Source organism: Antedon mediterranea, chromosome 11 (assembly GCF_964355755.1).
Source record: "Antedon mediterranea chromosome 11, ecAntMedi1.1, whole genome shotgun sequence".
NCBI lineage: Eukaryota > Metazoa > Echinodermata > Crinoidea > Comatulida > Antedonidae > Antedon > Antedon mediterranea.
This window is the reverse complement of record NC_092680.1, coordinates 19,444,020-19,469,190: the sequence shown is the minus strand read 5'-3', so window position 1 is coordinate 19,469,190 and position 25,171 is coordinate 19,444,020. Positions and strand designations below refer to the sequence as shown.

The window sequence follows — 25,171 nt, the reverse complement described above, 5'->3', positions numbered from 1 at the left end:
TACTGTAGTACTCGTAAATAACAAAAAAATTGATTATTGAAATAAACAATTTAGGATATTTTATATAGGATTCTATTTTATTAATGTAAAGCCCAAAATGTTCTCATGCCCCTTATTTTTGCAACTTTCTCAACCATACTTTAGTACCATACTGCAAACCTAACTTAAACAATATTAAAAATTCCATATACTATAATTCTAATTTGACCAATAAAAGTAACACCTAGATAACACCTAGATTTAAATGATACTGGGTGTTAAGTGCGTAAATTATAGACAGTTATAAATGTCCTTAACACGATGCAGTAATTAATGTAGCTAGGCCACCCACAAACCAAGTACTTTTTTATAATCATACTTAACCTATATTCTGACTGTTATCATGTAATAATATGTAAATTTAACTGTGGCATTTTAAAAGGTATCAAATTTCTCAGGAAAAAATACTGTAATAGAAATTGCCAGTCTCCAACAGTTGAACGTAAATATATTAAGGGATCATGTTAAAATTATTGTACTGCAGTCACTGCAGCAACTAATTTTTTTACTGCAGTAATGTATGATTTTAGTTTGTTTCAATACAAGTTTATGATGCAGTTACAGCAATAAATTACTGTAACTGGATTATATTAAAAAATCTTGTTAAGAAATAATTGCATAAACAGGTTAAAGAGTAAACAAAACATAGATACTGCAGTAACTGCAGTAGGATGATTTTTACATGATCCTAATGTTTATCTTTTATCACATAATTTGCTCGTAAATAAAACAAAAATAGATTATTAAAGTAAAAATGTTAGGAAATATTGTGAAGGATCCTGATCGCTTTAACAAACTATAACAACTGTCGTACAAAATTATATAAATATAAAAAAAATTAAATTATATAAAAGTATTATATAAAATATTAAATAGATAATGATTTTGATTTGTTATCCTTATGATATTCATAAATGTAAATAATATAATTCTAGATTTTTATTTTAAATATTTAATCTTTAATAATTAATATTTGATATATTTTTGCACCTGAAAATATTGGTTGTTTCTGAATAAATTTTAATAAATAATAATGTTTGTCAAAGCAAGAAATTTTAGCTAAATCAAGTTCTCAAATCAACATTAATATTAATAAATATATAATAAGTGTTAGTTTTCAGAGCCAATTCTACAAAAACACCTACAAATATACAGTTATTAATAATTAATAAGTATTTTTTTCTTTTCATTTTCACAAATTTTCTTACACAATTTTATATTATAAGTTAAATTGATATTAAATAAATATTTAGTTGATAAAATAATTTTTTTTTTTCATTTTCACAAAATTACGTACAGAATATTATATTAAAGTTAAATTGATATTAAATAATGTTTAGTTATTAATATATTTTTTTGTTGATATTCAGAACCAATTTCACCCAAACATCTGGCATCATCACACAGTGTACATCCACCAAACTTTGTTCCACCCCCTGTCACCAGCAGTATGCAAGATACTTGCTTTGTTCCACCCGGATTAGCGGAAGCGTGTGGCGGCCGTGTGATAATCCTCACGTGCAGTGGACCAACGCCGCTTTTCCACGGCAACGTAATGGACGTCATGTTAAGCCCCATATTCAGACACAGTCTGAAGACATCACAGCAGATCCCGCAGAGTGTGGCTGAGAGTCTAGGATTAATCGGCATGCAAAACATGAATCTAGAAACTATGGTCCTAGTCATGGTTCAGTACCTCGTACAACTAGGTCAGTTCATTTGTATTATCTTTAAAGAGACAGTGTCATTTAGTTTCTTATTTACCTACGCTTATCCATGAGTATAAATATTTTATTCTTTAAATTGGAATTGCTGTATTTCATTTGATGTTTGTTTATATCCTTTGTGGTGAATGCCCGTCTATTTTTTATAGGCATTGCTTTCACTCATATAGTACTTTATATTTTCAAACCTCATCATCTATATCATAGAGAATTGTAAATCTATTAAATGAAACTAACAAATTTTTAATTTTCTTTTTCTCAGTTTTATGAAATTATAATGAAAGTAAATGAAACATTAAATTCATAAGTAGTAAACATTGCAACCACATGTTAGTTATCGTGACCCATATAAAAATAATCTCAAAAATTGAATTAACGTGAAAACATTAAATCACTTATTCATTTCTCGGGAAAAAACCATCAATTAATTAATATTTATAAAAGTAATAGATATTCCATAACAACTGTAAGGAACTATTATTATTTCATTATAAGACAAAACACAATATAGTATAGTGAGTATACTTAATGGATGATTAATATTTTGATTAAATTAATACATTAATTATTTTATTGTATGTAAACTGTACCCTGTTGATTTGTAGTGAGGGATTGACCGTTAGGTAAATTAATTAATTTGTAATAGCACATCGTATATTAATTGTATTTGGCCTCGTTTATATGGTCTAAGAATTAAATTAATACATTCATTATTTTATTGTATGTAAACTGTACCCTGTTGATTTGTAGTGAGGGATTGACCGTTTGGTAAATTAATTAATTTGTAATAGCACATCGTATATTAATTGTATTTGGCCTCGTTTTTATGGCCTAAGAATTAAATTAATACATTAATTATTTTATTGTATGTAAACTGTACCCTGTTGATTTGTAGTGAGGGATTGACCGTTTGGTAAATTAATTAATTTGTAATAGCACATCGTATATTAATTGTATTTGGCCTCGTTTATATGGCCTAAGAATTAAAGATAAATACAAACACTGTTATTGTTTTAAGGCAATATTATAAAGTTTACAATTGTCCTGGTTCTATATGAACATTTTTGTTTACAATGTAAACACAAATTTTTTTAAACATTTATTTTTTTACTGCAGTAACTATATTTTGCCAGTTATTTAGCTAAATAACACTGGTTATTACAGTGACTACCTCATAAACTAGTAAAAGTAAAAAAAAAGTTCTGCAGTAACTGCAGTATAAATGTTTTTGACATAACTAACTACTGTATACCAAATGTTTATTTGTAACAAATTATTTGGCAATTTTTTATTTAAAAAAAAAAAAACCAAAATAAAATAAATAATAAAATAAATACAATTACACAATGCTATAGGAACAAATTGAACCCTTCTGCAAATAAATAATATACATAATATTGCCAGGGCTTTTATTTAAAATATAAAAAAGCACAAATGTCTTGTTTTCATATTATGCAAATGCTTACCAAACTCTTTAATGTCATCGTTATAAAAAATCCTATTTACAATTCTCATCATTTCTTGTCGATATTAGTCACGCTTGACAATCTGTCTAAAACCGCTGTTGATTTTTTGATATTGAATTTTTTTTTTCCACTAATAATTCTTTGAAGAAAACACAAAGAATGTATAATACATTTTATATTGTGTTGCTTTCAGCAATAAAATGTAATTTAATATTCAAACTAAAATATATAGCAATTCTTAAATTCAAAATCACCGCTATCAGAATATATTAATTTTTTATTTATTCATTTAGCATCCATTCAACAATACATTTAAAATACATAAACAAAGAAGAAATGCAAAAAAATGTGATTTAAAAATGTATAAAACCACAGTGAATGGATGCAAGGATGACCCATAAAATGATAAGTCAATTTTTTTCCAATGGGGTCCATTGCAAAAAGAAAACTGAGATGTGAAAATGAACTAGGATTGTTCTTTCATTCTTTTATGTCGAGATCTTCTGGTCCATAGAAAGTAACATTACGTATAAATTAACAAAATAATCTGTATTACTAATTAAAATAAGACATGCTCTAATCTCAGGATGGTAAGAGTGCATCTTTGACTTATATAAGTCGCTGATACTAAATAAAGAATAAATGTTGTTGCAATGGATTATATTTTCCAATTATCTATAGAAATTTTAAACCCGGAACTAAATTTTAAGATCAAGCCGCTGACTGCTTCTACTAATAATTATGAAATGTATATTTTAAAAATAAATATGTTCTACTAGATACTTCTTAAACTCCATACCATGTATAATTTATACATTAATTACCAGCATTAAATTTGTATGAATTACATTATAAATACATTTTTTTATAATTATGTTACCACAGATAAGTTTCATAATATCATTTATTATTTATGTTAAGAAAAATTGCTTTGATTAAGGAAAGATTCTGAGCACACATGTTGTACATTATTTATATGTTGACTGCATTACTACTTCTACTACTTGTCTACTTTAGAATTATATTATATCTTAATAGGAAATTTAAAGGAAAATACAAATTTTTAAGTTTATCAGCGAGATAATATAATATGCCTTATTTTGACTTTTTAAAACATTTAAAATTATTTAATATTTAACTTGCTCAATAATTTTAAGTACATGCTAAAATTAAATTTAAACAAATATATAAAAAAAAGTTATATAATTAAAAAATGAAATTGCAAACATTTTTAAATTAATGAATAAATTAAAATGTTCAAAATTGTTATTGTTTAATATTAAATTGCTTTTTAATTTAATTTTTTTGTCATTTAATGAATTAATTATACGTATATTTTCATATTGTGATATATCTAATTTTAAATTTATTTGAAACTAATTTACTTTTTTTTTTGTTAATACAAGTCACGGTTTAATTTTAAGTATGCTAAACAAATTTTTTTTAATTATTCAATTAATGAATAAATTAATAGTAATTTTAAAATTGTTCAAAATTATTATTGAATATTGCCTTTTTACCCAATAACCGTTTTAAATTCATACAGAAATTTCTTTAGTACATGTCATTATTTCTAGAAAAAATGTATAGAAAAACAATCCATTTTGATAAATTTCTTCTCCTTTAATATTAACACTATTGTAGTTTCTAAAAACACAAACATTTTACACAAAAAAATGTTGTCATCAGTATGGCCAAAAATGATTATATTTTATACTTAATAGTCATTGTGAACCCTGAGTTTCCCCTTTAACATTTGAAGCAACATAATATCTTGGAATTAAATCATTTTGAACTTTAAAAATGTGTCCTGTAAATAAATGCGTAGTAGTTAATGTCACCTCTTGATGCACCGCATATTGTCGCAGGTCTTAATGTAATTCTACTTGCATTTGAATTATTCTCAAAGAATTCTTTTTATGTTTTGACATTTATAACAAATTAAATGTTTGACATTTAGATGATGAAAAATAAAACATTTTAAAAAACATTCATTTACTGAATTGACAAATAGTATTATACTTTTTTTTCTCCAAATGTCAGATGTTGCCCAAAAAAGATAATCATTTCATTCAATTTTCAAAAACTTATTTGCCGTAAAAGAACTTTGTAGAATTATTGTTAATTATTGACTTTGATGTAGTCTAATTTCTTAGTAGCATTTCAATGAATAAAATGTATATAAAAATACATAATTAGATTGGTTTGCCAAGGATAGCTGTAGCTGTAATAATTTAATCATTAAAAACATCTACTATGTAATAAAATAATTCTTGAAACATTTTTTTTCTAATATGCCATTTTAAAGTTGCATAATAGTTATGCACATTGGCTGGTTTGGTTGAATTTGACCATTTATTTTGTAATTTTTTTCACCCAGAGGGCCTTTCTCCCAGAGGCCCTTCCACCCAGAGGCATTCCACCAAGAGGCCCTTCCACCCAGAGGTATTCCACCCAGAGGTATTCCACCTAGAGGCCCTTCCACCCAGAGCCCTTTCCACCCAGAGGCCCTTCTACCCAGAGGCCCTTCTACCCAGAAGCCTTTTCTCCCAGAAGCATTCCACCCAGAAGCATTCCAGCAAGAGGCCCTTCCACCCAGAGGTATTCCACCCAGAGGCCCTTCCACCCAGAGGCCCTTCCACCCAGAGGCCCTTTTACCCAGAGGCCCTTCCACCCAAACGCCCTTCCACCCAGAGGCCCTTCTACCCAGAGGCATTCTACCCAAGTACATAGCTACATCACTGGTTAACAGCCCTATGTTTTTTATTATTAGGAGATGAACCTCTAAGCTGTGAAGAGTTTGAACTTGCGTTGTTGAAGGCAAGACAGGAAACAGTCATTAAGGATCTCAACAACCAACATAATATCCCACAATTCACCACAGTGGCGCCGTTGCAATTACCACTTCTTGCAAAACTTGCAGTTACCGGATCTAGTGGACGAGTTGCTGTACATGTCGCTCAAGTAAGTCTTGTCTTTGCATTTCAATATATAACCAATACGGCCTATAATTTGACAGGCATGAAAACTGCCCATTGATATAATGAAAAATGTATTATATTTATATAAACGGTAAAGGTAAGGAAATCTGAGAGAATGAGATTTGAACCAAGAATCGTTTAATATGAAGAAATTCTATAAAAAATGATTATTTTATTTCTACCATATTCTGGCTCTGGCATCTTAACCACTTAAGTATAAGATTCCTCCATATGCACATTTCTAACCATGATTAACTAAGCGTATGTTCAGACCAGAGGTCCTTCCAACCAGAGGTCCTTCTACCCAGAGGTCCTTCTACCCAGAGGCCCTTCCACCCAGAGGCCCTTCCACCCAAACGCCCTTCCACCCAGAGGCCCTTCCACACCCAGACGCCTTCCACCAGGAGACCTTCCACCCAAACGCCTTCCACACAGAGGCCCTTCCACTCATATTTAGCTTTGTAATAGAAAAGTGTTAATACTTTTGATTAAGCGTTTAGTGAGTACACTAATCTTGTACATTGAGTTGTCGTAACGAATATAATTCCATGAACGAACAAATGGTCAGTGTCGTAAGAAGTGGCTTCTGCTAATTTATTGTGGTACATACCTAGGGAGTTTTACGATGCGCACAATATAAAAAAGATAACTCTGTAAGGTCTGAACATGCCTAAGTGTTAGTTAGCTACATAGAGATTGACATATCTTCATAACAGTACTTGTTAATGTGCTTGTATTGTATTGATTAATAACAAAGTTTACTTGTGTAATATTGTAGACTGGCATAGCAGACGGAATAGCGGATATTCTTAAGTTGTTACAGAAGCCTTCATTATCAAGACAGCGCCCTCTATTCACATTAATAATTCACGTTTCTCGAATGAGAGGAACAGAGTTTTGTATTGTTGTATCAGGTTAGTGAAAGAAAATATTGTCAAAATAAGTGCACAATGCAGTGTAATGCACAGTTAAACAAATATGACAAGAGCACAGTAGAGCCTACTACCTTAACGTTGAATAGTAATGGCATATTTGTATAGTGGTATTTTGTGAAGATCAAAAATATTGATTTAAAATATACAGTATACATATGATACCATCACAATATTTCTCGACTATCTGAATCAATTAAAAATTCATATTCTTCTATTGCAATCAATTAATTGTGATTGGATATAACAATATATGAAATGCAGAAAAATAAAAAAAAATTAAAACATTAAAGATAAAAAGTTAAGACAAAATGTACAGTAAAAAAAAAAACATCAACAAATTTAAAACAAAAAAATAACTAAAGATGTTCTACCATTGGTTAAAAACTGCAGGCCTTATCTTTTTAAAATTATAGGTGTGCTACAAATTGTGCTCCTCAATACATTCAGGGATGTTGTAGGTGTGCCATTTGTATTTAGTGATGGCACTCGCTCGCCTCAAAAGAAAAGAATCTGGATACTGTATTAAGTACTCTGAAAAATGCAATGTAAGCTTATAATAGAATTATGTTTTTGTTTTAGGTACAAGGCAAACGCGGGCTTTGGTTGAGGCACGCTTAACAGTTAATGAAACATTTAAAGAGATAAGTTATGAAATTATTACAGGAAAAATACAACTGCTCACTAATCACTTTAAAAAGAACAATATAGGTAAGTAAACTGGTTCCTACTAAATGTATTTATATGTTGCATAAACCTCATTTGAAAATGTAATGATATTTTCCCATACAAATCTGAAACTATCCTTTAAAATCTTTGAAAATCGAGCAACAACTTTTTGAGTAATCCTAGACATAGAAAGAAGCAAACAGACATATGCACACATATATACGGCCATACTGCGTTGAAACACCGGTTCTCGTCAGATCACCGAAGTTAAGCAACGTTGGGCCCGGTTGCGTTCTGGATGGGAGACCGTCTAGAAATCGTGGCAGGGTGCTGTATATACTGGAGAGTGATGGTGTAATGGTAATATCGGACTAGCATGTGATAGGCATGGGTTCGAGGTTATCTGTACCATACTAATTGCATCCTTAGGCAAGATGCTTTACTCTCATTGCCTAATCTGGTAGGCGCTGCACTGCTGGCTGCCGTGGGTCCGTGGAGGGCCTAATCCGAATTTCCTCACTGAGGACAAATATTAATACAAAATACAAAAAAAAAAATACAAAAAAATACACGATCGACCACATCTTCATCATCATTCTGGCTGAGGTAATTATTACTGTACTTATTTGTTTTTAGCTTCCGAAGATTTGGATGTTCTGTTGGGGAAGTTTGCAGCAAGACAAGACAAAGTATTGCTACCATATAATGGTGACAAGCTTTGTAGAGTGGATACCTCATTAGCCTCTAACATGATTAGTTCAAATAATAAAGGTGAATTGATATTGTTTAAATGTTTGCATGGCGAATACACACTAGTAAAGATAGGTTTGTGGTACACTATGTGTTTCCAAAAGGAAATACAGTTTGGTTTTGTCTTTACTATCAAACTTTATGCGACAAAAAATGTATGGACATGATGTCATGTTATGGCAAATAAACACTAGTAAAGTTAGATATGCGGTACACCATGTTTTTCCAAAAGGAAATAAAATTTGGTTGTTCAGCATTGTATGAACTTTATGCAAATAAAAAATGTGATGTGCCCATATATAACACTACCATATTTAGTCAATCACTACCATATTTAGTCATATCACTACCATATTTGAGCACATAACACTTTTATGTCAAACTAGTACACAGAGCTTTATGCTACAAACTGTCTGAAGAATTCCTACTGGCGATTTGCTCATACAGAGGTACAATCAACTGTCTAAACTCTATACCAGGGCTAATCCTAGTAATTAATGAACAATGAAACCTTAAAGTTTACAGTTTCAGCAAATTTCTGGTATTCAGAGTCTGGTTTCTCTGTATTACTTTTAGTTCTGTGATTGATTGATACATTCTCTATTTTACACGATTTAGTACAGTATGATGTATCATGAAATCAAATGTATCTTTTGCCTGAATAAATAATAAAAATAATAAATATCTCATTTGTCATTTGTTGACAGATTGTGGAACACAGTCTGAGCCCCTAACACCAGTGCAGATTGCAGTGGCCATGAGAATCCTGTCCCAAGTATGTGCAATAGCCGATTCGGACCAGATGGCCCTGGACCTCGGTCGCTTCACTCAGGTTGAGCTACATGTTATCTTACCAGCCTCAAATGTACTTTACCATCAAGTCACAAGGAGTTTGGTTCAATCAAGTGAGTTTATAAAGATTAGTTATTTATCTTCCTAAAGATTAAAAATATTATTGCCTACCAACATATACGAAAACATAACAGTGGCAGTATTCACCATTCACACTTAGGCTAAGAGAAACACTTACCCTTAAAATTAAAATAAATCTCCTATCTAAGTAAATACAATTTAATTCAAAATCCACAACCGTTACCTGCGTATATACATATAATACCAGTAGAGATGAATTTATGGTTAATAAATTTGAATGGTTTGAAATATGCAAATTTGCTATATTGCGACTGTATAAATCATTAATTAACAATTATATCTTTTAAAAGAAATGATGGCATGATTTTATTCAATTATATTATTATCATTTTGTGTTTCTTTTACATAGATTTGTTATCAGATCTTGACCTTGGAAGTAATGTTACGAATAAATTAGCAGAAAAGTTTGTAATAAAGTGTGATGCTACAGCAGCTATGAAAGAACGATTTGAAGCATTAGTAAAACGCGTTAAAGAATCTCCGTACACTTTGTTTGTGATTGTACATGACCAGGCACACCAGTACGCACACAGGTAAACATTGAATAAGGGTAAGGGCGTGTGGCGCAGTGTGTTGGATTACTGATCGTGGTTCGAATCCAACTCTCGCCGCATTGCTTGTATCCTTAGGCAAGACACTTTACTTGCATTTGCCTCTCTCTCTCACCCAGGTGTATAAAATGGGTAGCTGTTAGATCAAGGCCCAACTTTGCTCTGATTACCAGTTGCATTATGATTATGATCCAAAAAATGACCGGGTTAATAATGTGCAGCCCATTGAGAGCTTGCTTATATGTGATATTATAAGAACTAACTATTATTATTATTAAATAAAGTAAGCATTCAGAAACTGAGCAACATAGAGTGCTTAAACACCAATGCACTGTGCATTTTAGGGCTCGTGGCCGCTCTGGGCATTCATCATCCATAGTGTTGCATCTATGCCTACCAATCTACATACACAAAGTGCATTCATAATAATTTATAGATACTTTGTTTTGTTAATTGATCAGATCCTGTTTCTACTCTGTAATAGGAAGAATAGGGACCTTTTGATTTGCGATGACCAATGACTAACATGTCATGTTAATTCATTGTGTGCGTGTGGGGATATTGGGACATGTTTCCTGGCCTCTACACAGTTTTGATAGTTTCTAGTTTCAGACACAACAGACAACACATCAATTGAACTGACCTAGTTAGGTTGTTGGTTGTCGTAAATCAAATACTCCCTAATATCTCAATGTATTAACCAAGTCCAAATACATTAAAGTCAACAAACAACTTTGGTCCCAAACTCAAAGCTACTTTGTAGCGGTTAAATCATCAGCAGCATATATTATTTTGTTTTATAACAGGGTTCAACATGGACCTAACACCGCATCCTCAAATAACTTTTTACATTGCAATGAAATCAGAGACGCACAGAATGTGTTAATGTTACTGGTCAGCCATACACCATACAACCTGCAGACAGTAAGGTCTATGATAAGTCCACAAAATGAAATCTGTATGCCAACGTCTACAGTACAGGTAAGAGTAGCTATGTAGTAGCATTAATTAATGGTATTTCCTAATGTTATATACTTGTTATGTATTTGTTTTGAATATCTATATTGGATATGTTTGTACTTGTATGTTTTTTCGAGGGCCTTAATAATCAGTTCAGGTCACCCTCATTAAAGATGGTAATAAATAAATAAAAAAATAAACAACTTTATTTATTAAAGGCTTTGATGTAGATTCTGACTAGATTTTCTTTTTTTAGGTTTATTTTTCAATTTATATTTTATATCCAAAATAATAATAATAAGAGAATTAAAATTTGAATAAATCCTACAAATCTTCATTCATTTTTCATCTTTTATGACAGGCTGGTGTTGATAGTGAATTGACATACTTTGGCTTGGAACAATTGAAATCAACGCTAGAGTGGAGTAATGTTACTCCTCATATACAAACAGACGAATGCTTCGAAACTGTATCAGATGAACTTCTTAGAAGGTAACAGGATAAAAAATTAACCATTTTGATAGCTTAATGTCGGCTAGGCGGATTGTAGTAATTTAAAATATTTTCTAGCTTCATTTTAACCTCATGTCATTAATTAGAAGCGACTGAAGTCAATATAGAGTAAAGGATCCTACTTTTCTTTCAACTTGAAACGACCTATGACCTAGAATCCAGAGAGCTTATTAATACTTACTTTTACTTATAATAGTTATCTTGATTTATCTAACTTTATTTTTTACTTTAGTGTGGCATTATTAAAAACTGCAATTTGAATAAACAAAAAATTATATTTTATCGTCAGATATCCAAAGTTGCACAGTTGTGTGGTCCGTACATACCTCCTAATTCGGCAATATTCTGCTGCTTTCATGGCGTTATCGGGTATTCCAAGTGTGAGCACCTCATCTACTGCGACAACGTTAAAAATGGTGCAAGACGTCGTAACTGAGCCAATGCACAGCACGTGTGGGACAGGTCCTTCTATTATTCTTCGTATTCAATCACCGCAATTGGCCATTTTAGCGCATGATAAATTACGGACAGTTCGTGATAAGATGGGTCTTCAGTATCGTCTGGATATTCTGTTGTGCAGCGGTGACCAGGAGATCATTCTAGATAACTACTTTCTGAAACGTCTGCAGGTTTGTCTATGTTTTAGATTTTTGAAATATTGTTTAAGAACAGGATGCTTAGCTTGCTTTGACAAGATAGGAACTCTTAACAGTCCTTTGATCTTATGATTGGCTGTGACAAATTCATATTGGTTACAGGACTGTACTATGTGCATATTTTCCAGCGCTGTGTCTGTTTGAAGAAGCCAAGAGGCCATTCAAAATTCATTCAAGCGTTTAGGAGGCGTGGAACTGATCTTGTTGCAACCAAAGATTCCTAGTTATTGAGCCCCCCAAGTTACCTTAGAGTGTGCTTGCATGTTACTGAATTCTACTATTTATTTTGTTAGGCCAGAAAGGGTGCAGGAAGTAGCTGGAAACCACAAACCTACAGTGACCTGGAGGGACTACCTTGTATAATGGTTGTCAGTGGTAAACATACATGTGGAGAAAAATACCCACGGTAAGAAAATGATGTTTCGAAAGTGTTTGCAATTGAAATTAATGTACAGTCAACTTTATTACCAGACATCTTTGTGCTGATCTAGTGTTCTGAAAAGTCTGAAGGTGTGTTTGATGGTAATTCATAATTTTGGGAGATTTTCTGAAATGGTTGATTGTACCTTCAATATACTTAGTTAATTCACTCTAGGCTCTCAGAAGACAAATGTAATAATTTTTCTATTAGGAGCGTGCCACTGTTTCAAAATTGTAGCTAAAATAGTAATTAGTAATTTAAATAAGCCTTTAGACTGTTGTCTTGCACTACAAACAAAAATTCCAATACTGGTTTTCAACAAAGTTTGTAAAATCCTTACTATTTTGGAAAAAGCAATCCATTATTTTCTATACATATTTCTTGTTGCAGATCTGTTCGCTATATTGACCTTAGGCTGGTCAATCATGGCCAATTAAATCAGGCTAGCCTAGAAGAAGAAATTGGATTGGCCAGTCGCTATGTTAGCGCTGACCTTTTGAAAGAGGTCGTAACCACACCTGAAGACAGTGATGAAGAAGATGAAGAGGACGATGATGAAGGCACTATCGATTATGATATTGCAACACCTCCTTCAATTCCTATCGAGTCCATCCAGGAAGATTCCAGCGTTGAGGGCAGCAATCAAATTAAACCGGCTGACACGACCGTACGCACACCGGGAAAAGTTCCACATAATGATATTCCACATTCCACTACAATAAACCAAATGCCATCTCCCAGCAGAAGTAAGAGTCCTCACAGTTTCAGTCAGGAAATAGAAAGCTCGGACGCTGCACCGACAAACTGTGTGTCGTCTGCCACCAGCCCTGTACCTAGTTTCAGTAGAAAACCAGAGTCTGAGGAATCTAGAGAAGTAGGAAGAGATTGTAGTCATGAAGAAGCAGAAAATAAGAACTCTCATAAGCTACCAATTGTAGTTGTTTCTAAGACAGTGTATAAAAAACTTATAAAGAGAACGGTAAGTTTTAATTACAGTACAATCTTATTAAGGAGACCTTCTTGGGACAAAGTATCTCCTTAATACATAAGTCCCCTTAGTAGGGGTTGGCTACAGTGTTAAAAACATTTCATCTCATTATTTCCACATAGCAATATAGTTTTAAACAAGAAATATTTTGTACAAAAAACGCTGCTCAACATTTTAAAATTAATCATTGTTCTTTCTTCAGATATATTTATGATTAATTATTTAAAAAATGTCCTTTAATTGCAAAAATACATACAAACCAAAGTTAGTTCTTTAATTATGATTCACATGCCCATTTAAAAATGGTCAATGTTCAACTTTAATGTGCTGTGTGTGTGTGTGTGTGACCTCAACCTGTTGGCATGCAACTGAATACCCTCTAGAGACAACATGACTTCTGTAAAATTCTTTCCAGTCAGTTGAAGAATCCAAAATCATTCAACTGTGAGCCCTCAGACTATTTTTCCCAGGTGTTTTTTGGGTCCAGCAGCTGAGATCTATAAATTATAGTCGAGTTTACAAAGATACTATAACTGCTGCTTGCTTTAGCTTATGAATGAGTAGTCCTCATGGCTAGAGCAGCAGTGTGAAAATAATATATCTCATCATTTTTTATTTCCCTAAATTTGTTCTAGACTATGCCTTTAATATCAACAATACTGCCCTCTGCTGACACAACATGGATAAATAATGTTAGGCCATTTTTAGGCTCTGACACACCAGAAGCAAAGAGTGCCTACTGCAGGCTGTGGACGGAGCCTAACCCCCACTATTATGAATCAGAACCGAAAAGTAAATTTCGCCCTAGACACCTATTACTTTATGGTGCACCACAGGTATGAGTACATTTTGATTTAATATTGGTTTGCTTTCTATCATATTGCTAATACAGTTGTCAAGTTTGATTTGATCAAGTGTATTTAATACATTGCCGACTTGTCAATGATCAAAACACTCGATTGTGGATTTAGTGCGGTAACTAAATATAATCTTATTCCCTGTATTTAATGGATTTGCATTTGCATCGAAAGCAATTGAGTTCGCTGTTGGACCCTTTGGGGTCTAGCATGTGTATGTGTTATTGTCTGTTTTCGGAAAATCCAGAATAAATTGAATTTACTCTACCAGGATCTTTCATAAGTTTTAAGTAAAATAATTAATTTTGAATAACTTTTGTGGTTGTCTTTTCAGGTTGGCAAAACTGGAGTTTACATACATTTTGCAAGGGTTCTGTCTCGAATGCTAGTAAGGTTACAAGAAGTAGAGGTTGTAGATCAAGAAGAGATAAATGAAGAGTCTGCAGGACAGACCACCAATGTAGACACAATACCAGAAAGATGGCCAGAGTTTGAGAAACTCTTTCAGATGCCATTTGACCGACGACTACATGCTGGACAATTAAAGGGACATAGTCCAGTGTGGAGTAAACATGTTCAGTTTGTTGGTACGCTGTTTATTCAAAAGATTCAATTCTTTACAGTAATTAATAATAATATGTTAAACAAAGTGTTATGTACTGATTCATTCTATTACTATAATAAGATATCTTGGTGCAGAACTACCACCACTTCCACTGAAGAGGTTACCCAGTATAAATAAATAACAAATTGCCATCAGAAGATTACATCGTTTTTTATTTACACATCACCTATAACAACTAATGTTTTTCATTGACTGTATAGAAACATGGGTAACATAGATGAGATGTTTTATTTTAATTTGCTTTATTTCAGATGATGAGTCAGTTAGCAAGGAAATCAAAACCTCATGCACCATGCTGACAAAATACAGTGCCCACAATGCATTTCACCGATGTGAGAAATGCCAGCAACACGTAGATGCTTCGTCAACTGAGGTAAAGTGTCATTACATATTTATTGCTAGAAAGCAGCTAATCATATTCTTGACAGATATTTGACCACCTGAAGTCATTGTCAGAAAAAACCGACAGGTCATTGTTTGTCAAAAAACATGGGCCTAAGACAATCCTAGGCTATGTTTATGTTGCTTTTAAATCAATTAATTTAACTGAAGCTATATACTTTTCCTCCATGATGGTTCTTGGAGACCACATTGTCTTGCAAATCAAAATTGTAACTTTTTGTCAACTTCCTTCTCTACATTACATATAAAGATTTCAATTGATTTAAACCCTAATTCATACCTTTTTTTTGTGTAAAATACAAAAAAATACAACTGAATTTCATTAGTGGTTATCCAATGAAAGGCGTTACAGATATGATATAGCCATTCAGTTCACACAAACATTTAAATGTTGATATTGTTTCTGTAGGTGAGGGACACAAAGTCACATGTGTTTAATTTCAAATCAAGTGCTTTTACAGACGATTTTGAAATGCAGTTTATCATCCCACCACAGCAAGTGAAACACTTTGTGTTCAATGAACAAACAAGACGACTTCAGAGTATGAGACTACCAACCATCAATGATAAGGTATTCATTTTTTAATTATTTATTTATTAATTATACAAACAAACAAGACCATTTGCAATATTAAGCAACGACATAAAAACTGTCAACGGTTGTTTTTTTGTTCGACACTTACTTAGTTGGAATTTATTCATCTATGTTAACAAATATATCCTTATTTGAAACTGTTTTGTAATAATACAGTGTCAAGACAGAACTTCATTTATTTTTCAGAGTGGTAATATGATAAAGACTCCAATATTCACACCGTCATTTGCAAGGCCAGAGCAAGCAATGGTGAACCTGGTTCATGCTATGGACGGTGCCTCCTATCTACAAGTACTGGTGTGCAAACAAAAAGATGTATTGTCATACGAAAAGCATTGGCCAAACAACATTATACTTGTGCTACCTGCATTTGCAAATGAGGCAGGACCAGGTGTGTACCACATTTTCAATTCTACACATTTTTCTTTTAAAATATGTTTTTAGAATACAGCATGAATATTCTGTCTGCCTCCCCTCTTCAAATATTTCATTGATCATGCACTAGACATAGAATTTCATAGAATCTTTGAGGAAATAAGTTTAAAAGCTTTTAAAAATAAATTATTGGCCAAATGAGAAAATATGATAAAAGAGGATTTCTCAAAGTTATTTTGGTTACCACTACATAATGTTTATATGAAATTTACTTTAGTAGACACCCTCAATATGTAAATTTCCAGGGATTTTGAGGGCTATCCCTGTTTTTTGTTTGTTCTTGATTTGTATGATATAAAATTAATTATGGTAACACACATTCATATTCTATCAAATACAGTATTATTTTTTTATAAAATTAAGATAAAGGAATAAAAACCTGCTTGGTGAAAAGGGAGGGTATTTTATATTTCTCCTCTGAAAGTGGGACTAATCCACACAAGACCAAAAAAAAAAGGAATAACAAATTAATTACTCATTTTAGGTGCCGCCAAGTTTTTCATTAAAGAGTTAGCATACTACAATTTACAGTTGGAAATGTCACGACAGGAGTCAGTCGGTGTACGGAGACAGGACGTGTGGCCTTTCATATCCATCATGGAGGATACATGTGTCACATGGCATGCTCATAAGTTATTTGATTCACAAGAAGAGTGAGTGTGTATTAAGCTCTGTCTATCTCCTATTCTATGCTTTACACGCGTATTAAGCTCTGTCTACACTATCAAACGTTATGCGACAAAAAATGTGATGTGCCCATATATGGACATGATGATGTCATATCACTACCATATTTGGGTATATCACACTAGTTTGATAGTGTAGACAGTGCTTCAAACATTCTTGTGTTACTCATGCCATTTTTTTAACCTGAGCTAACAATACAAATAATTAATGTGTAATGGTACACAATTAATAGTGCGTACTATTGCACGCTGTATGGCCCACAATCGTCTAATCAAATGACAGGAATATTGTTAGGTGTTCTATAATACACTATATTGTATTGAAACTTTCTATTTAACTTTTATCTACAGAACGTTGTCGTCTTTACGTAGTGTGCTACAGCATATTGAATCCACGCCCAAGATCCACAGATTTGGGATGTTAGGTGTACGAGAGTGGAACACCCGCTGGTTACAAGAGCCTCTGCAAGAACCATTTTCAAACAGACATCTAGATAACATGGTGTTTATCAATGTTGACCTAACACATGGTTTGCAGTATGACCAGAACAGGTAGATAAAATACGATTGCATGGTGCTTAAAAAAACATCTTAACTGCCATAGTTCATTATCAACTAATTGCCTGAAAAAAACAACTATTTTCATCAGATATTGCAGATTGGTGACAAACCTACTCCAATTTAAAAATATTGTCCCCCTAAAATTTTTTTTTCACATTTTTTTTTTTTTAATATGCCATTTTAATGTCACCTAAATAGTTATTCACTTTGACCAAAAATTGGGTCGAAAAAAAAAATTATTTACCTGAAAAAATGTAAATTAAAGCAAAAAATACTTAAATTTTGTCTCTCAGACAATGGTTTTTGTTAAAATTAACTGTTTCTTTTGTCTTTTTATAAGTGAAGTAATTTTTTTTTACAGTAGTCAAAAGTTCAAAATGGTCTGATTTTATTTATCTTAATTTTTCATGTTTTTAGAGGACAATACATTTTTAATAGAATTTATAGAGCTACCTTTTTTTTTATAAATCAACAGGTATTTTGATCATGACATTGATTTCAACATGCAGATTGGCAGCTCTGGGCTTGCCTCATGTTGCTTCAATCACATCAGTGTCCTTATTAAACATCTGCCAACTTCCAAGATAAAGAATGCCATTCCAACTCCAAAGGTCTCGGCTCTCCCTCACAACTACAAGTTAAACCGTCTCATATCTGTCAAGAACTTTGTATGCACGCCAGATAGTGAGGAGTTGATTCCTCTGACCATGCATCCGCAGCTTCTGCTGGAGAGGTTCCTTAAGGATGCTAGTGCTGAGAGGTTATTCTCACTGTCTGTCAGGAATCCTGACAATCCTGTGCTCTGTGTTGATTGCTACCATAATCTAGGATCATCAATTGCAGGTACATTATGATCTTAGTTTGGTACTATTAATGTACTTAATTTTATGTAGTTAAGTTCTTCTGAGGCCCCAAGACAACTACTGTAGGTTCTTTAAAGTGTCCATGAACCAGATGTGTACACTGGAATATGGTTTATAATGTTTAGCCGAGATTACTCATTCTACCACCAGAACCATGGATTGAGTGAGCCTTGAGATTACTCATTCTACCACCAGAACCATGGATTGAGTGAGCCTTGAGATTACTCATTCTACCACCAGAACCATGGATTGAGTGAGCCTTGAGATTACTCATTCTACCACCAGAACCATGGATTGAGTGAGCCTTGAGATTACTCATTCTACCACCAGAACCATGGATTGAGTGAGCCTTGAGATTACTCATTCTACCACCAGAACCATGGATTGAGTGAGCCTTGAGATTACTCATTCTACCACCAGAACCATGGATTGAGTGAGCCTTGAGATTACTCATTCTACCACCAGAACCATGGATTGAGTGAGCCTTGAGATTACTCATTCTACCACCAGAACCATGGATTGAGTGAGCCTTGAGATTACTCATTCTACCACCAGAACCATGGATTGAGTGAGCCTTGAGATTACTCATTCTACCACCAGAACCATGGATTGAGTGAGCCTTGAGATTACTCATTCTACCACCAGAACCGTGGATTGAGTGAGCCTTGAGATTACTCATTCTACCACCAGAACCATGGATTGAGTGAGCCTTGAGATTACTCATTCTACCACCAGAACCATGGATTGAGTGAGCCTTGAGATTACTCATTCTACCACCAGAACCATGGATTGAGTGAGCCTTGAATAATATATATATATAGATTAATTCCTGATTTTACTTACTGATATGTCAGGGAAGAGTGAATCTCGCTCCTCCCTGATAAAACCATGTGGATTTGTACAATGCTAATTTGATATTTTCTAACTCACAGTACACTATGTGAGCTCTCGGAATGCTGCTTCAGTTGAGATGTCGGCAGGCATTGAATACAGTGGACTTCTCCTGTACATGTGTAGTTCATACGTTACACCAGAGTTCCTAAAACAGTTCAAGTTTATAAATGGTAGGATAAAAAACTACAATATCTTTAGTAAAAACGTATACAGCTTTGCAATACACATTATTTTAGCTTAAAAAAAGTGCATTTACACATCTGTAAAGCTAGAAAATACTTTATAATGATTGTTTCTCTTTTGTGGTTAACCACCACCTTTATTCATTCAATATTTCATACATATTTCGTTCACATTTCATTTTCGTACATTAAGTTTCTGTTTTCAACTTTTTTTTTTATTTCTGATTTTTACACTTAACATTTAAACATAGTGTTTTGATTTATAATATGCATACAAATAACCATAAAAAATCTACACTTCATTTTGTACATGGATAATACATTTTAAAATACAGTATATTTTGAAAATGTTTGTCATGTCATTCATAAATACATTTCAAATATGGATGCCACTTAGGTAACATACCTAGTGTGTTCATATCTTTTAAGATAAATTTAAACTTAATTCAGGGATTCTTTATAATAATTTAATTGTAATCTTGTTTACTCTTATTAAGCATTAGTTTCATGTTCACTTTGTGAAAACACATTTTAATTAAAATTATTAAAATTATTTCACTTTGTGTTTCACTTGACACTTTCTATTTAATAGTTTCTAATAAATTTGTTTTCAAGCAATGAAATTATTACACAAATCCTACTAAAATATTGTTTTCCATAAAAGAGTCTATAATAATTTGTGAATTAAATAAACTTATTAGTTACTGTCTTTACCTTTACCTTTTATTTCTCAAAAATCTAATAGGTGCTAAGCTATGTTTGATAAGCCCTGACCGTAACACGCTGCGTCGATTGGTGGTCAGACTTGACCTTGAGGATCAATGGCAGTTCCGATTACGAGATGAATTCCAGACAGCAAATGCGCGTGAAGATAGGCCTATATTTCTACTTACTGGCGTTCATCCAAACTAAAGGTTTTTGTTATCGTGGAAGCTAAATAAGGATATTATGTACAATGTTTTCTATCAACAAGACATAGTAGTATTGATATAAGGTATAAACACTTAACATGTATACTATGTGTTATGTAAATAACACAAATGTAACATTGTTTTAAAATACCCTGTACAATGTTTCTATCAAGACAATTGAGTCGGTGACTCATAGATTTTTTTCCTCACAATTGTGCTCATCTCGATCCTGATTTGCGTGTGTATCCAACGCGTAACATCTTGTTTTAAAGTAAAATAACAGATTTATATCATTATCAACAAGTGTACACAACCGCGTAATGCAGTTACCTCGCAACAAAGCAAGAACCGATTTGGCGTCTTTCGTTTCTTTATTTCATGTCTGTTCCAGTTTATTGGTGCTGTAGATTTTCCTGGAGCTGTTTCGATGAGCTTCATAATTTTAGTTACATTATCAAAGTAACGCAAGAAAGTTTTCAACCGTGAACAAATTTCTTTTGCAAATTTCACCTTGCTGTGCAGTGAGGAAAACGCACAATATTATAAATTTTAAAACCAATGTTCGCACTAAATGTTCTCCGTTTGTTAAAGGCAGCTGATCCACTTGCTTTCATAATTGTATATTTGTACCAGGTGTCATGCAGAGTGTTCAACGCAGCTGACCAGTCAACCATTGCTAATTTATTCAGTGGAGATTGACCACCTGTGTGTGTAATGACATTGATACAGGGTATAGAGTATTTTACACTAACTTTTGTACTATTTTTGTGAAGCATATCTTACTAGCATATGTATAATTAATAATGAAGTAGATTAAAACAACATATTCTCCTCTGTTTACATTGCAGGGTTAAACAGCTATATATAGATGCTACATAGATGCTATTATTTTGTTTTCCTGTGTTCAATTTATAATTAGTTTAATCCATTAAAAGCAGCTAATTAATGTATGTTTCTTGTTTCATATTACAATTACTGAATCATAGCCTTAAATTCTATTTTTTTATTTTATTTCTTTTTATTGATTTTAAATACCAAAAACCTTGAATTTGTAGAAAAGGGATCTTAAACAAATTTAAGATTTACTTTATTTGTGTTTTTGTTTTCCCAATGTACATTACTATTTATGCTTTCATAAATGTTTATTTCCACACATTCATTCAATTTTTTTTCTTCAAAACTTTCAACGAACAACGAACCGATTGTAAATACATAACTGTTTTTAAGTTTTCTATGCTGAAAATAATTGTAAATAGATGCGATATACCCACCCTCATTAACAGATTATAGGTGTCTATTTTATATCTTTAATTGGTGCTGTAAAACTTATGCTAGCCTTAAAAAGTAATTTGATTAATAGAATATATTGGCAGATGCGGGAAAAATTATTAATTTTTTTATAGTGATCTAATAGTTTTGATGTATACCTGTTCCATCCTCTTTAAAATGACGATAATATTTAGCCAACAATGGGGTTACTATATATGTGATTTGGCATGTGTCCATACGGTCTTCTTAAAGTGTCTTGCACTCTATCAATGATATTTGAATGGCATTCTGAGTTACGTATAGGACGATAATCAAACTCCACTGATTGGTCGGCAAATCGAATTCCGGTCTGTACAACGATATTTGAATGGAATCCTGGGTTACGTATAGGACGATAATCAAACACCACTGATTGGTGGGCAGTTTAAATCCTTGTTGGTAGGCCCTACAGACTTTGCAAGCACTACTTTTTTTGGGAAGATTTTAGATGAGCTATTTTTGTATGAAATTCAGTAAAAGAAATTCCCAACAAAGTATAACATTTTGGAGAAAAAAACATTTATTGTTTTTGCTCATAGCCTGCTGTCCAATGTATAGTTGTAATCGATCAAAAGGTACACATTAAAAGGAACATACTAACATGTAATAACACTGTATAAAGTGTACATTGTCACTGTGTGCAACTTGAAAAAAAATTGTATTTCTTAACTAATTCCAATTTATTATATATATCAACATTAACTTGTATGAATAATTTTTATATAGTGTTAATTTTATTTCAAATATTTCACTTTATCATAATAATATTATGATGACCATACTTTTGGAATGTTCGAGCAGAAAGAAGATAATACCCAATAATGAAAATACAGTACTGTACTGGTCAAAATAAAAAGCTGGCATCCTTCAATTGTGCTCAGTTATAACATATACTGTATATGTTCACTATACTATCTCTCTTATATATGTTGCTATTGTAGTGGGGAATACAGTATATCTCTTTGCAATACATTTTTATATAAGTCTGGAACGGGCAACACCCAAATATATAACCCACCCCAAACATGCAAGTAAATTTAATAATAACTTTTCTATATGAATACTATACAAAATATGCTGGTGGGCTCTTTTTTTCAATTTTGTGGGCTTATTCCAGAATCTGTAAATTCTACACATATGAAAAAGGGTTATGTATTAAAGATACTCCTTAGGCATATTGTTAATATGCAAAATGTTGTATAAAGCACAATATTTGAGTACAAGGATCTTGGAGCCTAGAATATGGAATTGTAAATATATTTTATAAGTAATAATACATTTAATGTTATTCATATTTTGATTGTTGCTGTTGGCAAAATATTTAAAGAGCGATTATTTGTAATCTGGCTTTGTATAAACTAAATTTATGAGTACAGGAATTGGTGCGAAGATTATGAAATAGTGTTGTAGTTTTAATGGTTGCTAAAGGCAAAAAAAAAGGCAAGTTGTATTAAAAGATTTAAGTTTGTAATTTGCATATAAAGTAAGGTATTTCGATCAAAGGCGTTCACAATCTGGTGTAAGAATGTATGGATATGGGATAATATAAATAATCTGCGTGTTTGACTTGACAAAGCAAAAAAGGTACATAAATTAATTGCAACATTTGAATGTTTCATTACAGAATATTTCATGCAAGAGATCTACTACAATCTAAAGCCTGTTTTCCTGTCGATGTTATTCGACGCTATCCTCGTTGATCGTTAACAGTTCGGCAACGATCGTTTGAAAACGATCAAGTTGAAATGATAACGATAGCAAGTACCTTTTCCTGTAAATCGTTAACATTTAATATCATGGTTAATCTTAAATTAATATTGAGCTGTGTTTTATTTCAAATTATGAAAATGTAATAACTTTGATTGAATTGATGATGTGCTTTTGGGTTAATCTTAAAAAAACTACTGATTTAATCTGTTACAAAGGTACTCATATTTGAACAAGTGGATTTTATGACACCTCCTGTACCAATTACATTTTTGGAATGTAATTGGTTGATAAGTGTTTAATATACGATACTGTTTCAATCAATTGTATTTCTTTGAAACTCAGACACCTTCTAAGATGTTTGATTTTTTGGAAAGTTGAAAAAAGTATTGTTGACAATCTGCTAGTATGAGTTGCATACTATCTGGCAATAACATAACTGTTTTTGTTTACATTGAATTAATAGTGGACGGGTCTCAATAAAAAAAAGAAGAAATATCCATTTATTTACACTGTAATATATTTTTCTAATACGGGTAAAAATGATCAAAAGAAAAGTAGTTACTAGTAGTACATTGAATTTGTTATATATTTTCTCAATGAACAGTTAATGTAGTGCTTTCCTAAGAATTCTTTCGTTTTTGTTTTAATCAGTTAAAAAATTCATTTTCACTGTTTTGTACCTAGTTTTGTAGAAAATGATAAGCAAACACTTAAATTTGAATAGCAAGTGTTATCTGATATCAGCGGTATTCAATGAAATACTTTATATTGGAATTGGAAGTGAATAAAAACTAAAGCACCTGCATGAATGGGATCACCAAACAAAGGAAAACTCCTCCCAACCATTTCAAAGGGAGCTTTCTGAGAATAGGTGTTCCTATTATAATAGGTAGAATGTATATTGAGTGTGAATTAATGGCGCTCGCTGCAACATCATTAGCAATCTGCTTTACTGTAGAAAGTACCATGGGGTTGTTTTTCCTTTCGCCTTGAATTCAAAGGTGTCATACTCATAACTGTTAAAGACGTTTTATAAGATAACTTTATTGTTTTACTTATATTAATTTTTTTTTTGTAATATTCCAAATTAAAAAATTAAAACAAACAGTATTATACACTACATATTTATGAAGTTTAAATTTTTATATATTTTTTGTTTTGTTAATCAAAGCAGCTTTGTAAATGTGCGTGTTTCCCGCAAATGCAGTATTTCTATTAAAACATGTCAAAATTATACTACTCCAGTAACTTTGTTTACTCTTTATCGGTTTAACCATAGGTCCATGGTTTAACTTTAGTATGCAATTAGCATTAGCAAGACCCAGCGAGCTTCGTCTGCAAACAAAATGCATATGATTGCATATTTTTTCAGTAAACAATGTATTTCTGCAGTAACTGCAGTAGAATAGTTTTGACACGATTCCTAATTCATATACAAAAAGTATTATATTGTCTGTTAGTTACTGTTTATAAGCAGCTGTAGCATTGGTGCTAGTCCGAATAATGTAAAGTAAAAATAAGGCATTGTGTCGTTACTGGTAAGATAGTTTCTTTGATGA

At 32.3% G+C, this 25,171-nt stretch overlaps 1 protein-coding gene and 1 pseudogene across 2 annotated transcripts in view; both read left to right on the top strand.

The window, feature by feature from the left end:
• LOC140062408 (GREB1-like protein) overlaps positions 1 to 21,357 on the top strand; it is a 64,263-nt gene extending 42,906 nt beyond the window's left edge. For both annotated transcript variants that reach the window (XM_072108616.1, XM_072108617.1), the window contains exons 9-30: positions 1,410 to 1,748; positions 6,003 to 6,193; positions 6,989 to 7,124; positions 7,725 to 7,853; positions 8,448 to 8,582; positions 9,269 to 9,466; positions 9,844 to 10,027; positions 10,852 to 11,026; positions 11,367 to 11,497; positions 11,808 to 12,147; positions 12,468 to 12,580; positions 12,986 to 13,574; positions 14,219 to 14,419; positions 14,775 to 15,027; positions 15,317 to 15,438; positions 15,877 to 16,038; positions 16,249 to 16,453; positions 16,982 to 17,150; positions 17,535 to 17,735; positions 18,220 to 18,587; positions 19,540 to 19,671; positions 20,429 to 21,357. In XM_072108616.1, coding sequence (XP_071964717.1) covers positions 1,410 to 1,748; positions 6,003 to 6,193; positions 6,989 to 7,124; positions 7,725 to 7,853; positions 8,448 to 8,582; positions 9,269 to 9,466; positions 9,844 to 10,027; positions 10,852 to 11,026; positions 11,367 to 11,497; positions 11,808 to 12,147; positions 12,468 to 12,580; positions 12,986 to 13,574; positions 14,219 to 14,419; positions 14,775 to 15,027; positions 15,317 to 15,438; positions 15,877 to 16,038; positions 16,249 to 16,453; positions 16,982 to 17,150; positions 17,535 to 17,735; positions 18,220 to 18,587; positions 19,540 to 19,671; positions 20,429 to 20,595 — 4,640 coding nt within the window. In that variant the 3' untranslated portion in view covers positions 20,596 to 21,357. The remainder of the gene's footprint in view (positions 1 to 1,409; positions 1,749 to 6,002; positions 6,194 to 6,988; positions 7,125 to 7,724; positions 7,854 to 8,447; positions 8,583 to 9,268; positions 9,467 to 9,843; positions 10,028 to 10,851; positions 11,027 to 11,366; positions 11,498 to 11,807; positions 12,148 to 12,467; positions 12,581 to 12,985; positions 13,575 to 14,218; positions 14,420 to 14,774; positions 15,028 to 15,316; positions 15,439 to 15,876; positions 16,039 to 16,248; positions 16,454 to 16,981; positions 17,151 to 17,534; positions 17,736 to 18,219; positions 18,588 to 19,539; positions 19,672 to 20,428) is intronic.
• LOC140063279 (5S ribosomal RNA) lies at positions 8,029 to 8,150 on the top strand (annotated as a pseudogene).
• Positions 21,358 to 25,171: the final 3,814 nt, after the last annotated feature.